The following is a 19564-nucleotide window of genomic DNA, read 5'->3' on the forward strand; positions in this document are numbered from 1 at the left end:
TCCTGGGCTTCCCTGGTGGCGCAGTGGTTGCGAGTCTGCCTGCGGATGCAGGGGACACGAGTTCGTGTCCTGGTCCAGGAAGATCCCACATGCCGTGGAGCGGCTAGGCTAGGCTAGGCCCATGAGCCATGGCTGCTGAGCCTGCGCGTCCGGAGCCTGTGCTCCGCAACAGGAGAGGCCACAATAGTGAGAGGCCCGCGTAACGCAAAAAAAAAAAAAAAGCTCTTCCCTTGCAAGAAACGGAAATAAATCCTGAAGACCCAGTTTGGTTTTGCTGCTGAAATATGTACAAAATAACTTAGAAAAACCAGCTGAGGTCAAACGTTGTGAGCCCACTACTTGTACCTGCCTACTCTTGATCTAGGGAAAATTGATAACCATAGAGCAAGGCAGAGCTGATGGTAGGACAGCCAAGAGTTCTCCATCTGTGAGTCCATCCTAACCTTCAAGTAAAAGTGATGGTTCCATCACAGTGAATGTAATTAATCTCACTTAACTGTACACTTAAAACTGATTAAAATAGGGGCTTCCCTGGTGGCGCAGTGGTTCAGAGTCCGCCTGCCGATGCAGGGCACGGGTTCACGCTCCGGTCCAGGAAGATCCCACGTGCCACAGAGCGGCTGGGGCCATGAACCATGGACACTGAGCCTGTGCGTCCGGAGCCTGTGCTCCGCAACGGAAGAGGCCACAACAGTGAGAGGCCCGCGTACCGCAAAAAAAAAAAAAAAAAAAAAAAAAAAAACTGATTAAAATAGTAATTTTTATTTTATACATATTTTATCATAATAAATAAAGATTGCTGGAAAAAAAGATCTCTAAATTCTATTTTTTTCCACTCCTACAAGTTTTTTGGCTTCTTGAGGACAGAGATTAGGGAGAAAAACCCTGAAGCACTGGAAATAAGTTTTGAAAGCAGGAATTATGTAAATGGTTTATGTTTGTACCTCCCTAAGTTCTAGAACAGACCATGCCAACCAGGAAGAGAACTACATATATTTGAATATAACAGATGTTGAATAAAGGGGGACTGACTTGAAGGTGGAGAAAAAAAGAATCAATAAAGGAACAATATACTTCTAAGAACAAAAAAAAAAAAGTAGGGTATTCCCACCCACTTAGTCATTCAACAAGAAGAACTTCAAATGTAACAGTGTGCAACAAGAACTTGGACATTTTTCTAAAAAGACATGTGGCAATATTCTTAAATCTCTTATGATCTTTGTGCACCAAACTTTACTTAATACAAAGAAGACTGCTGTGTTTAAATTCTTATTAAAATATCCAATAAAAATGGGTTTCACTATCCCTTATCCTTACTTCTGTACATTACTTGTAAAAATTACTTTAAAAAATAAAAATTAAAAAGATCCCTTGAACCTAGATGGTAAATGGTGATGACTATTTTTCCTGGTATACTGAAGGTTAATACATTTCTTAGCACTGTCCACTGAAAGGGCCTTGATGCAATAATATCCCAGTGGCAATGAGCACAACTTAGGCCCAGATCTAGGTTTCTCAGCATTTCTCATTAAAAAGAACCAGGGCTCTTTGAAGAAATAGTCAATTTCAGAACTAAGACAAGAAAGCTACAAGGTAAGCCTGGACATCTTGTGCCAAAAAAAAAAAAAAGGTAATGACCAAAGGATAATGAGAAATGCCAAAAGGATGCAGGAGTCAGCTTGAAGGGGCTCCCACTGGCCAAATTCAGCACAATTTGAGCATCAAAAGGAAAAATGAAAAATTATAACACACTGAATTAAAAAACAAATAAAAAGGGTCTACACTAATACTAAAAGGGGGGAAAGGGCTCCTCTTTACAGAAAAATGCCAGCTATAAACATAGATGGTTAGAAAACTACTAATTTGCAAACACCAATATAATACTTGATTCAGGCAAGGATCATCCATGGTAAAGGGATGTTGGGGAACAGGATATTTACAATGTCTTCAAGTATTTAGTAAGTACTTTTAAAGTTCTTATTCCTTACACAAGGGAACAGGTACCTAAGGTGAAGAGATATCGCAGGTACTATCTTAAACAAGTAACTAGCAACACCAATAATAGAATAAAGTAACACTGTATGTCTCCTGCTGTGATAAAATAGGACGTCATTATCAACTATGTATTATTCTTGCCAAAAATGATTATTTAATTCTGTTTCTTCACGAGTACATTCATCAGACATCTCTAAATCGTGGGCATTCTATAAGTAAACTGTTGTAAACTCTTCAAAAATACCAATTTCATAAAGACAAAAGAATGTAGAGGGATTGTTTCAGATGAAAGGAAATTAAAGAGATAAGACGCTAAATGCAGCCTGTGATTGGATCTTGGATTGAAAAATGTTATAAAGAACACTTTTAGAAAAACTGAGGAAATCTGAATATGCTAAATAATATTATTGTGTGTCAATGTTCATTTCTTGGGTGAAAAAAAAAGATATGATTATGTAGAAGAATGACCTTGCTCCAAAATGATATGTGCTTAAGTATTAGGACATGATAATATCTGCAATTTACTTTCAAATGGTTCTACAAGGAAAAAAAGAAAAGAAAATACAGAAAGAGAAAGAAAAGGCAAATGAGACAAAATACGATTGATGACCCAAACTATTCTTTAAACTTTTCTGTTGTTTTACAATTTTTGAAAATAAAAAGCTGCTACTTTAAAATAAAAAATAAAAAAAATAAAAGAAAGAAAGAAAAACTGCCTTAGGGCAGACTAAAAATATCTAGACTCTAGACTCACTAATCTGGAGATGAAGGCAAGAATGATACAAGCTAAAAGATTTTAAAACCCAATCTGACAACATTAGGAGAACAAAATCAAACAGTTATGATCACAGCTTAGACCCCGTGCACCTTCTTCTCCCTTTCCCCATCAGTGTTTTGGAACTATTCTTGTCTTATACTCCAATCTGGAGAGGCCTAACACAATGAATATGGATTTTCTCCCCTTGAAATACTGTATTATAATGTTTACTAATAAAAGACTAAAACCAAAGTTGTTTCTTCTCATGGCACATGACTGGCATGATAATAATCACTAACAACAACCAAAACAAACTGTTTTAAAATAAAATATAACTCACAAGTTATGAGTTCTGAAAACCCATTTAGCTACAAAATGTATCTTTGGCTGTAAGCAAATATTCTTATGACTCTGCCTTTCTTAAAAATGATAAAAGAACTACATTAGAAAGGTCAAATACACATTCTTCAATAAACTACTTAAAACTACTCAATTTAGAAAAAGCATTTTATTTTACAAAAAAAAATGCAAATAGCCAATAAATACTTGAAAAGGTTATCAACCTCATTCATTAGTTATTATTAGAATGGCTAACAAATATGAAAAGGACAGACAGTACCAAGTGGTGATGAGGACGTGGAATAGCTGAAACTTTCACCACTGCTGATAGGAATGTAAACTGGCATAAGCACTTTGAAAAACAAGTATTATAAGCAAAATTGAAGACACAAATACTCCATAAGAAAGTTCGGGGCAAAAACTAGAAACAACCTAAACTGTTCACCTGAAAAATTAAAGAGAGTTAATGAAGACTCTAACATCAAATTTGTAAATGTCTATCACAATGCCTGGCACACAAAAAAATTCATTCTATACAATGCAATCCCTCATTCCTCCCTTCATTCATGACAAATGGATTCTTGTCATTTAAGATTAGTATGATTCTCAAAACACATTCCAATGGTTTCTCACCTCACAAAAATAAAAACCAAAATCTTCAACAATGATCTAGTACAGCTCCTTACCTATCACAAACCATCTGTCATTTTAAATATGCCTATTCCATATCTTTACCACCAGAATGTGATCCCTGTGAAAACAAAGACTATTTTGTTCACTACTGCATCTTCAGCAGAGGAAGGCATTAAGTAGGTACAATCTGGCAGGTAGCAGGTACTCAATAAATATCTGCTGAAAAATTATATGCTTGGATTCTGGGCTTGGAAAGAAGAACAATACCTGTGGTATGGAGTACACGACTGACAGTTTCCTAAACTATGTGCAGTTTATCATAAGAAATATGCAAACTAAAGTTAAATTAGCTGTTCTGCTTTATAAAAATTTGAAATATTTACTCTTAATGCATTTAATTCCCCAGGTTCTATATCAAGAAAGTATGTTATTCCAAAATTCCAAATTACATGAGCCACTCAGTTATAATAACTATAATAAACTAAATAATAACATTATCCTCATGAATTCTCCAAAGTTACCATTATCCTGCAAATAAACCTAGGAAAACAATACTATATACCACTTTTTCCACTATACTATATAGCAGAATCTCAATAATTCTGTTAAAGATAATAGTGTCTGGAGATATAAAACTCGGATACAAACATCACCTTAGCCAAGAAACCAGTATTTCAATAATGCAATTCAAAGACAGAACCAGGTTTAACAAGATCTTAGTATGAGGAAATTTCCCTAGAACAGCCCAAGACGCTCCACTGCAGCCCTAGGTTTAACTTTTATGGCACAGATCAGTCCAGAGAGGCTTCTAAGTAGATTCCATTTTTTCCACCAAATACTTTACTCCTATTGGCAAAAACAGATTTAGTTAAAAGAAAAGAGGGGGAAAAAAAGATGATCCAAGTTCCCTCTTGTCCCTGTATCTTTGGATAGAGAATTAACAATAAACAACATCTCCAGGGAAAAAAGAAAAGGAAACCACTTGGGGAACAGATATCTGAATAAATTGTACCTATCTGCTCTGGAAAGAAACAAACCTGCCTAACTGGTGTTCAAACCAGCCAAGAGCAATTTGTCAGGAGCAGAAAATATTTAGCAATTAAAGATACAACATCCCATCTTTCATTAAAATTAATTAGGTTTTATCAATAGCCTTTCTTGAAAAAAAATATTCAATTCACTCACTTTTAGGTAAAATAAAAAGTGAAATTGTGTGCTTTTAAAACATTTAGTGGTGCATTTTCCTATATAAACTGTGTGAATATTTATATACATATAATCATAACTAACCACACCACATAGTGTTCTACAATTTTTAATGATTGCACAAAATCTCCTCATACCAACCCCCTTATGTTGAATTTTTAGCTTTTTCATTATTATAAACAAACCTGCAGGGAACCTTTCTGTACATGTCATTTTGCTAGATTAAAAAAAAAAAGAAATAAACAGAAGTTTTAACCAAAAAATATTTTTTTTGAAAATGTCAGCATTAATGCCAAAAATGAGAACAATATTCAAATATTTGATCCTGTCCATTTACTAAAGATTTTGTCATTTACTTAAGTTGTGGATCTTTCATGCCCCCCTCCTTTGTCTTTTTCCTTAGGTTACTAATTTTTTTTCCTTGTTATTCAGTGCTCCAAAGGATAAACGAGGAAAAAAACAGAGAGAGGGACCAAGATGAAACGTGTTACACTCCTTATCTGAACTAAAAAGAAAAAAATTGATGAGCAACATTTAAACCACTTTACCTAGCAGCCATTCTTAAGGTTCCCTGAGAAAATAACGCCCTGAACCTAAGGTATCCATTGCATATAAAGAATTCACTTCTCTCCTCTGCATCTAGAGCCTACTAGCTAGCTACCATCCTAGGGAAAACTGAAAAAATAGTCATTCAAATAATTTTCGTCAGGATCTAATTCTCTCACTGAACCCTGGTAGGGAAAGGCAAGTCCTAAAACACATTTAATTAGACTTATATAAAGAAATACTAACTGCTATACTATAAAACTCCTATGACATTTTTTTCCTTTTCCTTCCAAGAATGTCCCAACACTTCCACTTACTAGAGTTCACTGTACTCCTACAGCTGCTGGGTTGGTTTTAAAGCCTAAAGTCCCTCACAAAAAGCTGACTGCTTTATTTATTTATTTATTTACTATCTACTAGATAAAGTTTTCCTATACTGAACTATAATTAAAGGATAGCTATCTAACCAGTTTATCTTGTGGCCTCAAGGGTCTCTCCTGTCCACTGAAGCAGATCCGTGAAAATACGGTCTAGTCCATTTCCTGAGGGACTTTATCATGAACTGGGAATGATTTTACATACCCATGACAGACATACACACGCTTATTTTATGTGCCGAAATAACATTAACACAGCACAGAAAAGTAATTTGGTACTATACTCAATGTCTACTGAAAACTGTCATCCAGGTTCCCATAGGACTGTAACTGAGAAGGCAGTTTTCAAATGCAACTGGATACCATACCAGAAAGCTGTTCAGAGCACCCCCAAACCGTATCCTTTGTATTTCAGACACACTAACATCAGAATAAAACCAAGGATTTCTCTTTTTAACATGCCAAATAGGAGAAAACATATCAAGTCAGCAGTATGCAAACATCATACTATGAAGGAGGAGAGAGTTAATTCCTCTACAGAAAGAAAGACAATGGGAACACCATCTTCTGAGGGTCTGTTTCACATTTTCTAAAAGACTAAAAAATGTAAATAGTTTTTGCCAAAAATGAACAAATTGGTTTCATGAAGGGCTGTCTTTTCTTCTTTCTTTATTCTTCTCTTAAAGAAAAAAAAAAAGTCTTACAATTTAAATGCACCGAACTTGAATTTTTAAACCCCCAACTTGAAGAAAGCCTAGTTTAAAACCCAACCATTGTATATGGTATTAGAAAAAAAAACGGCTCTCAGAAAGGGAAATCCAACGCACAAAATAATTTAGAACAACTAGAACAAAGTAGGAAAGGTTCCTACAATTCATCCTAACAGGTTATTTCCAAGCAAACCAAGATTTAAGTTCTATAAAAAGTTCCTTATCTAGCTAAACTGGGTATGTTTGTATACCTATGTAAGTAGTCATTTTTATACAGAAATGCTCAATAGAAAAAGTTAGGATTTCCCAGTGTTTATAGTTTTTAAACAACTTCCTAACCTTTATAATCATGATACTCTCAATATGACACATTTTAAGTAAATGAAACGTTGCCTTTCAAAATAAGAATTTCAAAGATAGTGAGAAACAAATGATACAGAATCCAAAGGGAAAAAAATCTCAGATTAAACAATAACACTGTATTTCTTAGACTGGTATACTTGTTCATATACAATCCCATTAGGAAACACAAAACTTTCTTCCCTCTTTACTGGTGGATTAAAACTCATTTATATAACTGAAGTTAAAATTTAATAAAACAGCATTCTATCATGACAAATACTAAACCAAAGCTGAAACTGCACATGAAGTGTTAGCGTTACAAACCTAGTAAAACTTTTAAGTGCAATCCGATAAAGAGCAACAAAGAGTATACATTTTACCAACGATGAGGTAACAAGCTAAAAAAAAAAAAATAAGCTGAACTATTCATTCACAGCCTGTCCTTCACCGAGAATATTCCCACGCACTGCTGTACGCATTAAGATTAAAAACTCACTTTCATACACAAGTTAAACAGATTATCGCATCTCTTTTCCCCAACCCTCCCCTCCCTTCGAAGGTCAAAGTGCTCCAGACAAGACAACGAAAGCACGTGACAAAAGTTTCCCCAACACGCTTTCCAGGCCTGGAGGCTATGCTCCTCCCCCGTTCCGGGTCCGGGGTGAGCTAGGCCGGGACCAAAGGGCTGCGGCCCACCGAGGGCAGGACGGGGTCGGCGGGGACGAGCGGGGGTCAGCCCCCAGGCCCGTGGAGGGGGAACGGGGCGCCGAGGACGCGCCCGGGCGAGGGCGCCTCCCGAGACCACTGGCGGAAGCGCGGGACGGAGCGCGGCCTGTTACCTTTTCCTGCTCCTCGCGGAGCCGCGCCACCTCTGGGGCGCGCAGCGGCGCCGCGGCCGAAGCCGAGGCCGAGGCGTGGGGCCCGGGGTCGGGCGGGGCCTCCATGGAGGGGCGCCGGGGCCTCAGCGGGGCGAACGAGTCCTAAACAAGTGTTTATGAAGGCGGCGTGGCCGGCGGCTGCCCAGCGCCCGCGTGCTCGCCCACATGCACTGCGCGCCCCGCGCTGAGGAGGCCGCGCCCCACTTCTCTGCTACCGCGGCGGCAGCTGCTCGCGTCCGGGCTGCCCGCGGCCACATCTCACACGCTCATGCCGCCCGCCGCCGCCGGCGCCCCCGCCGCCGCGGGCTCGGAGCAACAGGCCGGCCGTTGAAGGCAAGAAGCCCCGATCCGGTGACTGGGCCGAGCCAGGCGTCCTGTGGCGGCCGCTCCTCCTCCGCACCTCCCCCGTAGGCCCCGCCCCTCGCCCCGCCCAGCGCGGCACGCTGGGAAGCGCACGCAGCCTCCGCCCTTCGTCACGCCCCCGGTGATCGCGTGGCGCAGGAGCGGCGCGGCGGCTGCTGTCTTATCCGGAGGCTAAGCTGACCTGTAGCCCTTTGGAAACTTTCATTCTAGGGAAGATCGACGCTCAGTTCACGGAGATGAGCCCTATCTTAGCCTTGTGTCCCCCTAATGACCCCAGTCGTTGAGCGCTGCATCTGGCGGTAGGAGCTTAATTCGTGCACTAGTGCTGGTTCATAAGCATATTTAATTTTAGCAAAGTCAACCCTTCCCTGTGCCTGTTTAATGAATTAAAATATGCGATTAAGTTTTGTTTGTGTGTTAATTACTGCACACACAATTTTTCCTTATATAAAGGTATTGTGCTTTAATTAACATATTGCTATGTATGGGCTATTTAAGAGACTTTTCAAGGATAACGTTGCCCATACTTTTCCTCTTATTTCAAAACTCCTGTGACCTCTTTCTCCTACAGCCTCTGTACACAGCAGGCACCCAATTAATGCTTAATGAATGGAATTGGCCTTGCCCTAACAATCATCTCTGCTCCAATACCTAACAGTGGGATGGGTCCTGGTTCTTCAACGTTGTGCAAATGGCAATGGGCTGGGAGGTAGCTGCAGTTCTCACCCTGGTGTGCCTGCTTGCTAGATTTCTCTTCCCTTCTGGCCAGCTCCCCAGTCCAGATACACCCTTTTTACATTTGCTTCACAGAAAGAAGTGAGGAAAATTTGGGCAAATGGTAAATGTTAATTGCTCTCTTTTCCTCACTACATATCCAACCACTGAAACAGGCAGTCTCTGACTGCTCTAGCACCACACCATCTGTGTATCCTCAGCTACTTCAGTAGCTTCTTCTCTGGTCTCCCTGCTCTCACTTTCACCCCCTGTAATGGACATTGGTAGCTGCCCACCCTATTTCCCCTCATTCAGATGTTCAAACCTAACCCACTTAGCTCTTGTGCCTGTGGGAAGCGACCCACCTGCGGCTCCAGTAGAAGGGTAAGTGCATTTATCTTCTAAGTAGTTGGTTCTATGTGCTGTCTACAAGAGACTCACTTTAGATTGAAAGACACAAAAGGGTTGAAAGTAAAAGGATGGTGCTGTGGGCTGAATTATCTCCCGCCTGAAATTACCATGTGGAAGTCCTAACACCCAGTACCTCAGAATGTGACTGTGCTTGGAGATAGAGCTTTAAATGTGATTAAGTTAAAATGAGGCCATTAGCGTGGGCCCTAATCCAGTCTGGCTGGTATCTTTATAAGAAGAGGAAATTTGGAGACACAAAGAAAAGCCAGGGGCATACATGCACAGAGGGATAATCACATGAAGAGTCAGCAAGAGGGCCTCCAACTGCAAGCCAAGGAGAGAGGCCTCAGAGTTAGCCAACCCCTTCACACCTTGATCCTGGACTTCCATCCTCCAGAACTGTGAGAAAATAAATTTCTGCTGTTTAAGCCACCCAGTCTGTGGTATTTTGTTATGGTAGCCCTAGCAAACTAATACATCAATAACCTAACTGTATACTTTAAGGAACTAGAAAGAGAAAAACAAACAAAACCCAAAGCTAGCAGAAGAAAGAACAAAGATTAGACTAGCAAGAAACAGAGAATAGTAAAACAACAGAGAAAATCGATGAAACCAAAGGTGGTTCTTTGGAAAGATGAATAAAATTGACAACCTGTCCTAGATTAACTAAGAAAAAGAGAGAAGACTCCAATTACTAAAATTAGAAATAAAAGTAGGACAAAATTCCAACTTTACAGAAATAAACAGGATTATAGGAGAGTACTATAAACAATTGTATAACCTAGATGAAATGGACAAATTCCTAGAAAAACAAAAACTAACAAAACTGACTCAAGAAGAAATAGAAAACTATGAAAGCCTATTAACAAGTAAGGAGAATGAATCAGTAATCAAAATCCTCCCAACAAAGAAAAATCCAGATGGCTTTAACTCCAGATGGATTTAAAACATTTAAAGAAGAATTAACACCAATTCTTCTCAAACTCTTCCAAAAAACTGAAGAAGAGGGAACACATTCTGTGAGCTCAGCAAGACAAAGACACCAAAAGAAAAGAAAACTACAGACCATGTCCCTTATTAATATAAATGCAAAACCTCTCAATGAATACTAACACACTGAATACTGAATTCAGGAGCATATTAAAGGGATTATACACCACGATCATGTGGAATTTATCCCAGGAACACAAAGGTAGTTCACCATATGAAAATCAATGAAGATAATACACCACATTAATAGAATGAAGGAGAAAAAATTGCATGCTAATCTCAATTGATGCAGAAAAAAGCACTTGACAAAATCCAACATCACTTTATGATAAAAACACTCAATAAACTAGGAATAGAAAGAAACCTCCTCAACATTGTAAAGGCCATACATGAAAAACCTATATCTAACATACTCAAGGGGGAAAGACTGAAAGTTTTTCCTCTGAGATCAGGAATAAGATAAGGATGTCTGCTTTTACCACTTTTATTCAACATAGTACTGGAAGTTCTAATCAAAGAAATTAGACAAGATAAGGAAATGAAATGAAGCCAAATTGGGAAAAGATGTAAAATTATCTCTATTGGTAGATGTTATGATCCTATATGTAGAAAACTGTAAAGAATCCACAAGAAAAAAAAAACATGTTAGAGTAATAAACTCAAAAAAGTTGCAGAATACAAAATCAACTGACAAAAATCAGTTACATTTATATACACTAGCATAAAAAAAGAATAAAATATTTCATAATGAATTTAAGCAAGGAGGCATAAGAATTGTGCACTGAAAACTATAAAACATTGTCAAAAGAAATTAAATAAAACACAAATAAATGGAAAGACATCTATTTTCATGGGTTGGAAGACTTAATATTGTTAAGATGAGAACTATTGTGGACTGAATGTGTGTTTCCCCAAAATTTGTATGTTGAATCCTTGACCTTCAATGTACTGTATTTGGGATAGGTCCTTTATGGAGGTAATTAAGGTTAAATGAGGTCATAAAAGTGAGTCCCTGATCCAATAGGATTAGTGTCCTTTCAAAATGAGAGAGCTCACTCTCTCCACACACATACACTGAGGAAAGGCCACTGGGAGACATAATGAGAAGGCAGACATCTACAAGCCAAAAGGAGAGCTCTCACTGAAAACTGAATTTGCTGTCACCTTGATCATGGACTTCTACCCTCCTGAACTATGAGAAAATAAATTTCTCTTGTTGTATTTTGCTATAGCAACCCAAGCAAATTAACACAACAATGCTCCTCAAAGGAATTGACAGATTCAAAGCAATCTTTATGAAATCTCAATGCCATTTTTTGCAGAAGTACAAAAACCCAGCCTAACTCACATGGAATTGCAGTAGATTCTGAATAGCCAAAACAATCTTGAAAAAGATAAAGTTGGGAAAAGTCTCATACCTGCTGATTTCAAAACTTACTAAAAAGCTACAGTAATCAAAACACTGGGTGACTAGCATAAGGATAAACATATAGACCAATGGAATTTAATTAAAAAGCTCAAAAATAAATCCTCCCATTTATAGTAAATTGATTTTCGACAGGGGTTACAAAATCATTCAATCGGGAAAGGACAGTCTCTTCAACAAATTATCCTGGGACAATTGGATTCCATATGCAAAAGAATGAAGTTGGACCCTTAACTTACACCACTGAGGAGTCCTCAAGCCAAAGTTGGCCATCAAGGCTTATGACGTCTCCCATTAATGGGTCTGATTTAGTATCCCTGCCATGCCCAGTTATAAGCTGGGAAGCATGGCCTTGGCAATGGGTTTCAGAACATAGCAGCTGAAGCCTTTGGTCAGTTACACCCCTGCAATCAGAAATCTGCCACAGTCCACCACCAAGGACCGTGGGGTGGATGTCACAACTGGCTGGGCTGCTTGGGTCTCTCTGTCAGAATGGGACCTTGATGCACATAGATCAATGAAACAATAGAGAACAAAAAAAGCAAATGATTTTTTTTTAACATCTTTATTGGGGTATAATTGCTTTACAATGGTGTGTTAGTTTCTGCTTTATAACAAAGTGAATCAGTTATACATATACATATGTTCCCGTATCTCTTCCCTCTTGCGTCTCCCTCCCTCCCACCCTCCCTATCCCACCCCTCCAGGCGGTCACAAAGCACCGAGCTGATATCCCTGTGCCATGTGGCTGTTTCCCACTAGCTATCTACCTTACGTTTGTTAGTGTGTATATGTCCGTGACTCTCTCTTGCCCTGTCACAGCTCACCCTTCCCCCTCCCCATATCCTCAAGTCCGTTCTCCAGTAGGTCTGTGTCTTTATTCCTGTCTTACCCCTAGGTTCTTCATGACATTTTTTTTTCTTAAATTCCATATATATGTGTGTTAGCATACGGTATTTGTCTTTTTCTTTCTGACTTACTTCACTCTGTATGACAGACTCTAGGTCTATCCACCTCATTACAAATAGCTCAATTTCATTTCTTTTTATGGCTGAGTAATATTCCATTGTATATATGTGCCACATCTTCTTTAGCAAATGATTTTTTACAAAGACAATGCAATGGAGTAGGAAGTCTTTCAAACAATGGTGTTAGAAAAATTGGACATCCATTTGCAAAAAAAAAGAACCTCTACCCATACTTCATATCTTACACAAAAATTAAGTTAAAATAGATCACAGACTTAAATGTAAAATACAAAACTATGAAACTTCTAGAAGGAAATATAAGAGAAAATCTACATCAACTTGGGTTTGGCAAAATAGATAATTGAACTTTATCAAAATTAAAAACACTTACTCTGAAAAATATACTGCTAAGAGAATGGGAAAAAAACAAAAAACAAGCCACAGACTGGGAGAAAATATTTTCAAATCACGTATCTGATAAAGGACTTATATCCAGAAAAATATAGAACTCTTAAAGTTTAACAATAAGGAAACAAACAACCCAATTAAAAAACAGGCAAAAGATTTGAATAGACACTTCATCGAAGAAGATATGTAGATGTCAAATAAGCATGTAAAAAGATGCTCAACATCATTTATCATAGGGAAATGCAAATTAAAATAACAATGAGATACTACTACACATCTACTAGAACTGCTACAATCCAGAAAACAGACAATGCCAATTTCTGGCTAGGATATGGAGCAACAGGAATCCTCTTCTGTTACATGGGAGTACAAAAGGGTAACAGCCACTTTGGAAGACAGTTTGGTGATTTTGCACAAAGTTAACATAGACTTACCATACTACCCAGCAATCGCACTCCCAGGCATAACCCACCTGATCTGAAAATTTATATCATCACGAAAACCTACATGCAGATGTTTATTGCAGCAAAGTAGGGTTACTATGCATGGCTTTAGTTAACATAATATTGTGCAAATCAAGAGCTGCCTGTTTTGGATTTATTACTTACTGTCTTTGGGGCCTCACTCTCCTCCAACAAGGGGAGTGACTCGGGGATTCCTGAGTGCCTTTTACCCTGGTGTTGGGGAACTCAGGAGTCTACAGATGTACCCCCGCCCCCGTGCCATTGAGGCCCAAATACACCTTAACCTGGCTGGCTTCACACTTAGGGTTGCCAGATTTAGCAAATAAAAATATAGGAAACATGGTTAAATTTGAATTTCAGATAAACAATATATAATTTTTAGTATGGCTATGTAATATTTGGAGCATACTTATACTTAAAAATCTTCACCGTTTATCTGAAATTCAAATTACCTGGGCCTCCTGTATTTTATCTGGCAACCTCATTCACACTTCTGCTCCTGGGAGCCTCCCTGCTTCCCCTGCATATTCATTCTCCTACGTTGCTTTAAAAATAAACACTTCAAGCATCAAGGACTTAAGCACTGATTTCAAAGTCTCTGTCACTTAAATGGCTCACTTTCATCTGCCAGGAACTGAAGATGGAAACCAGTGACAAGGACAAAAGGAAGCTGTGTAAGGGGAAGTGGGGGAAATGGGGGCATTTCATGAAGTTAACCCCAGCTCAAGTCTTAGGGTTGGTTTACAGTACTGTTCTCAACCTTGGCTGCACACTGGGGCTCAAAAGAATATTAATGCTTGGATCTGGCCTGGGTGTTGGGAATTTTTTAAGCTCTTCTAAAGAGTCTACTTAACAGTCAAGGGTACTGTTTTCTTGCTGCCAACAAACCACCCAAACTTAGCGGCATAAATCACAGTCCTGGAGGTTGACAGGGTCAGTGAGGCAGTCCTCAGAATCTCATGCAGTTGCAGTCATCTTGAAAATCTCTGCATGCACAACTCTGGACTTGAGGTTAGCTGTCACCTGAGACCCCAGTAGAGTGGTCAGCCAGAACACGTATATGTGAGCTCTCCTCTGGCTCCTTTAAGCCACGCCCAGCTCTGCCTGAGATACTATCCATTCCTTACAGCATGGCAGCTGGATGGATGCCAAGGGAAAGCCAGCTGGACGTGTATCACCTTTTCTAATCTAGCCTCAGAAGTCACGTAGCATCACTTTCAGCCACATACTATTCATCACAAGCAAGTCACTAAGGCCAGCCCATATTCAAGAGATGGGGGATAAAATCACCTGGGCCTTGCTCCAGACCTGCTGAATCATGATCTCTATATTTCAGCAAGCTCCTCAGTGGTTCTTCCATGATCTTGCCATGTCCAGCAGTCTCAGTTGGACACATCACCAGTGACGGGGAACTTCCATTCCAAGGCAGCCATCACTGTGGGAAATGCGTTCCTTTAAAACTTTCTGCTCTTCTTAGAGGAAGCAAAATGTGAATGTATTTACCTTTGAAATAAATAATTAAAGCATTACCAGTAAGGTTGAAGTGTCATCGGACCACAACCCCTAGTGCTGGTCCCAGCCTCCACCACCCCAGAGCTATCACAGTTTGGTGAGTATCATTCCATATTATTGTCTATGTTTTCAACATTCTTTCTCAAGCTGTACCCCAAATTTGTTTTCCTGGAGCTCCCAAGCTTTTGAAATCTGTTTTCTTTACTCCTTAATTGCCTTGACAAAATGTGAAGTTGGCCCTTGTGACCTCACAAGGTTTTCCTTCTGCAGCCTGGTGTCCCAACTTTCCCTGGCCTTGACAAGGTCATGGACTTGTCGAGGTTCAGGCCTGGCTCTCTGTGCCCTGGAATCTTGCACAGGGCTGGATTTCTCCCCAGGGCTCCTGGTTCCCCAGTCCACGGGCATGTAAAGAGGAGGAGTTACAGGTAGAGATGAAGCAAATTTGGCCATGAATTGATAATAGTTGAAGTTGGGGGATGGACATGTGAAGGGGGTATTATACTGTTTCATCTATTCTTATATATGTTTATATTTTCTATAATAAGAAATTGGGAGGTAAAACAGCAATGAAATACCACTGCACACCTATTAAAATGGCCATAGTCCAGAACAGTGACGACATCAAATGTTGACGAGGATATGGAGCAACAGGAACTCTCATACATTGCTGATGGGAAGGCAAAATGGTACAGCCACTTTAGAAGACAGTTTGGCAGTTTCTCACAAACCTAAACATACTCTTACCATACAATCCAACAATCGTGTTCCTTGATATTTACACAAAAGGAGTTGAAAACTTATGTCTACACAAAAACCTGCACATAGATGTTCATAGCAGCTTTATTCATAATTGCCAACACTTGGAAGCAACCAAGATGTCCTTCAGTAGGTGAATGGATAAATAAATTGTGTTAGATCCAGACAATGGAATATTATTCAACGCTAAAAAGAAATAAGCTATCAAGCCATGAAGACACTTGGAGAAAACTTAAATGCATGAAAGAAAACAGTTTGAAAAGGCTAAGATGTGATGTATGTTTTCTACTACATGACATTCTGGAAAAGGCAAAATTATGGAAACAATAAAAAGATCAGTGGTTGCCAGGGGTTTTGAGGGGCAGGGTGAGGGAAAACAGGCTGAGCTCAGGACTTTTAGGGGCAGTGAAAATACTCTGTATGATACCCTAATAAAGGATACATGTCATTATACCCATATAATGGACAGCACCAAGAGTGAACTGTCATGTTAAACTATGTACTATGGTGATTATGATGTGTCAGTGTAGGTTCATCAATTGTAAACAATGCATCACTCTGATGGGGGATGTTGATAATCAGGGAGGCTATGCCTATGTAGAGGCAGGGTATATATTGGGAAATCTCTGTACCTTCCCTTAAATTTATCTGCAAACCTAAAATTGCTCTAAAAAATTGTTTTAAAAAATTTTTGAGGGGCAGGGAATGAGGAGAGACTCAATGGAGTGCGTGGTGTTGGTCTAGCCCTCTGCCATGTCGTAGTGTGGGAGATAGAGCAAGGGCTCTCTGCCCTTAAGAAAATTCCCTTTGCTTTAAAAAAAACAAGCCAGGAGCTTTCAGATTAAGCAGGCCTTAGGCTGCTGCCTGTAACTAGGCTTAGAAAGAGAGTCTGGCTTCACCGAAGTCACACAGCCTCGGCCTCCTTCCCAGGTTATTACCAGTATAGTCAAATCATCAGTGGGGCAACTGCTCAGCACTACCTTGGGGTTTAATGGGCTCCATCGCCAAATGCTGTAATTGATGCATCAGTCTTCCTCCCGAGAAACTGATTATTATTATTTTTCCGTTACTTGATAACAATCATACCAAGAAAAAATTTCTAACCTCAACTATAGAAACATACCAACACTGTGTTTTCTAGAGAAAGCAAATTTCACCCGATGAATTATACTTCCTTGCATAGATCTGTAAGTGGCGCCCTCATATTTTTCTGATTTGTCTTTCTTATTCTTGTTTTGCTTTCTCTTCAATGATACAAGTGGCCAAGCGGTACCTTTGTTCATTATTTACATGCAAACCAGGACTCCAGGGTTATAGTCATGTATTCTCTGGAGGAAATGAGGTCGATGTTCTCTTTTGCCAGCTGCATATATTATTGACCTGGTGGACCTCCCAGCCCTAAGGGCTTCGTGGTCTGCCATCCCTGTAAATGTACCCCGGGCATTGTAGCAACATATACTATATATCATCATAATGTAAAAACAACCTCAGAGACTGAAGAATTACTTTCCCTGGCTTCCCTCTAATTCCTCCTGAATATGTGAGCCTGGAACTCAGCACAATCAGAGCCCGGGAGGATCAGTGAGAGGCAGAGGCAAGGCAGAAGGAATCCCATTTTACAGACGGCAAAACTAAGCATCTAAAACTGGGATAACCTCATCCAGAGAGGTGAACAACCTGCCTCCCTAGACATTTTTATAATCCACACATTTTTTTCTTTTTAAAATTTACAAGTAGTAAATGAAGTGCAGCCTACAGTGCTCTTTCATTGTGGTTCCCAAGTGAAAATCATTTTCTTTCTTTTTTCAAGTACATGATCACAAGAGAAAAATCAGAAAATACAGCAAAGCAGAAAGGACTTAAAGAAATCCATAATTCCATGCACTCAGGGAAGAGATATTTATCTTGTCTATATAGGTCCTTCAATATCCCTTTATTTCATTCATTCATTCATTTTACAAAGGTGCTTTGAGCTGCTAAAATGTGCCAGGTGCTATGCAGGTGTTAGATACAAAGTCATCAAAATATGGTTCCTGCCCTAAAAGAGATCAACCTAGTGGAGACAGAAGTAAACAAGCAGCTACACTCAAAGCTTTTCTGTATACACAGGTATCCATGTACACAGAACCATTCGGTACAAAAAACAGAATCACATCATAAATGCTATTAGCCTGATTTTTGGCCTAATATATCAGGAAAAAAATTCATTGTCAATATGCATTTCACGAAAACAAAAATAAACTCCAAAACTAAACCTAGCAAGAATTGTGCAAAGCCTATATGGAGAAAACCAAATAATTTTTACTGAAGATTATTAAAATAAGAACTTCTAAAAATCAAGATATAAATCATATGCAATGAGTCAATGCTGTCAGACTACGATTCTCTATATATCTGATGCAATCCCAAACAAAATCCACATAAATTTTGTTATAAACTTGTTAACATTCTCAAATTCATCTAGAAGTGTAAATGCCAAAAATAAAAAATTTGTATAAAGAGCAATTGGGAGTACTTTGCCTGCAAATACCAAAATATGGTTTAAGACATCAACAGTCAAACAACACAGCATTGACATAAGACAATAAGAGATCAGTGGAATAGGACAGAAATTCTAGAAACAACTCTTAAATAAAATTTAGTTTTAATTTGGCATTTCAACTTAAAGAGGAAATAATAATGGAGTATTTGATAAACACTATTGGAATAATTACTTATTGTTTTGAAAAAGAATCTTATACTTAACTCAAAATATTTAATAACCCAAAACTAATGTAAGATGATTTAAAGATTCAAAACAATAAAAAGTGTTATAAACATAATAGAAGAAAATATGATTTAAAAATTTAATACTTTTTAGGTATGAAAAGCATTCTTAGGCAAATCTAGTAGACATAAAGAAAAATTTTGATTTAACTGTGCATTAAGCTTCTCTCCAGCAAAAGATACTACAAAGTTTAACAAGAAGCCTCAGAATTAAAATATTTGCAATATTTTTAACAGATTAAAAGTTAATATGCAGAATATATAAGAATCTCCTAGAAACAATCAGGAAAGCACAAAATACTTATTATAAAAGTGAACAAAGAACATGAAGGGGCAATTCAAAGAAGAAGAAATATAAATAGCCAATACATATATGAAAAAATTTTAAACCTCTCTAATGCTCAGGGAAATGCAAATTTAAATAGATATTATATTTCACTTATTAGATTGATGAAAATTAAATATTTTAACCTCTAGTTTTGGAAAGTGTGAGGAAAAATAGTTGCTTATAAACTGCTTGTTGGGAATATGAATCAGCATAGCTTTAGTGAGCATAATTTAGGAATATTATTAAAAGATTTTAAATGTGCAAACCCTTTGACACTGCAGTTCTTCTAGAAATAAATCTTATAGAAATGCTTTTTATTAAATGAGCCAAGCTTTGCTTGGGACAGTTCACTTTGCTAAATATCCTTCAGTAGGGAACTGATGGACCTATAAACTGTACCAGTCAGCTATAGTTGCTTAACAAATCACCTCCAAAACTCAGTTACTTGAAACAACAATCACTATTCTCACTTTTGTGTCTGTGGATTGGCTGGAAATTGACTGACCTGGGCTAGGCACTTCTAGATGGTTCTGCTTTAAGATTCAGGGCCAGGGATTTCCCTGGTGGTTCAGTGGTTAAGACTTGGCACTTTCACTGCTGGGCCCAGGTTCAATCCCTGGTCAGGGAACTAAGATCCCGCATGCCATGTGGCAGGGGAAAAAGAAAAGATTCAGG

General features: G+C 38.6%; 1 protein-coding gene across 1 annotated transcript in view; it reads right to left on the reverse strand.

The window, feature by feature from the left end:
- Positions 1-8199, reverse strand: part of URI1 (URI1 prefoldin like chaperone) — a 66456-nt gene extending 58257 nt beyond the window's left edge. The window contains exon 1 of the mRNA XM_032613963.1: positions 7745-8199. Within this exon, the coding sequence (XP_032469854.1) occupies positions 7745-7849 (105 nt within the window). The 5' untranslated portion in view covers positions 7850-8199. The remainder of the gene's footprint in view (positions 1-7744) is intronic.
- Between the last annotated feature and the right edge of the window lie 11365 nt (positions 8200-19564).

The sequence above is a fragment of the Phocoena sinus genome, chromosome 19 (assembly GCF_008692025.1).
Source record: "Phocoena sinus isolate mPhoSin1 chromosome 19, mPhoSin1.pri, whole genome shotgun sequence".
In the NCBI taxonomy this organism is placed as follows: Eukaryota; Metazoa; Chordata; class Mammalia; order Artiodactyla; family Phocoenidae; genus Phocoena; species Phocoena sinus.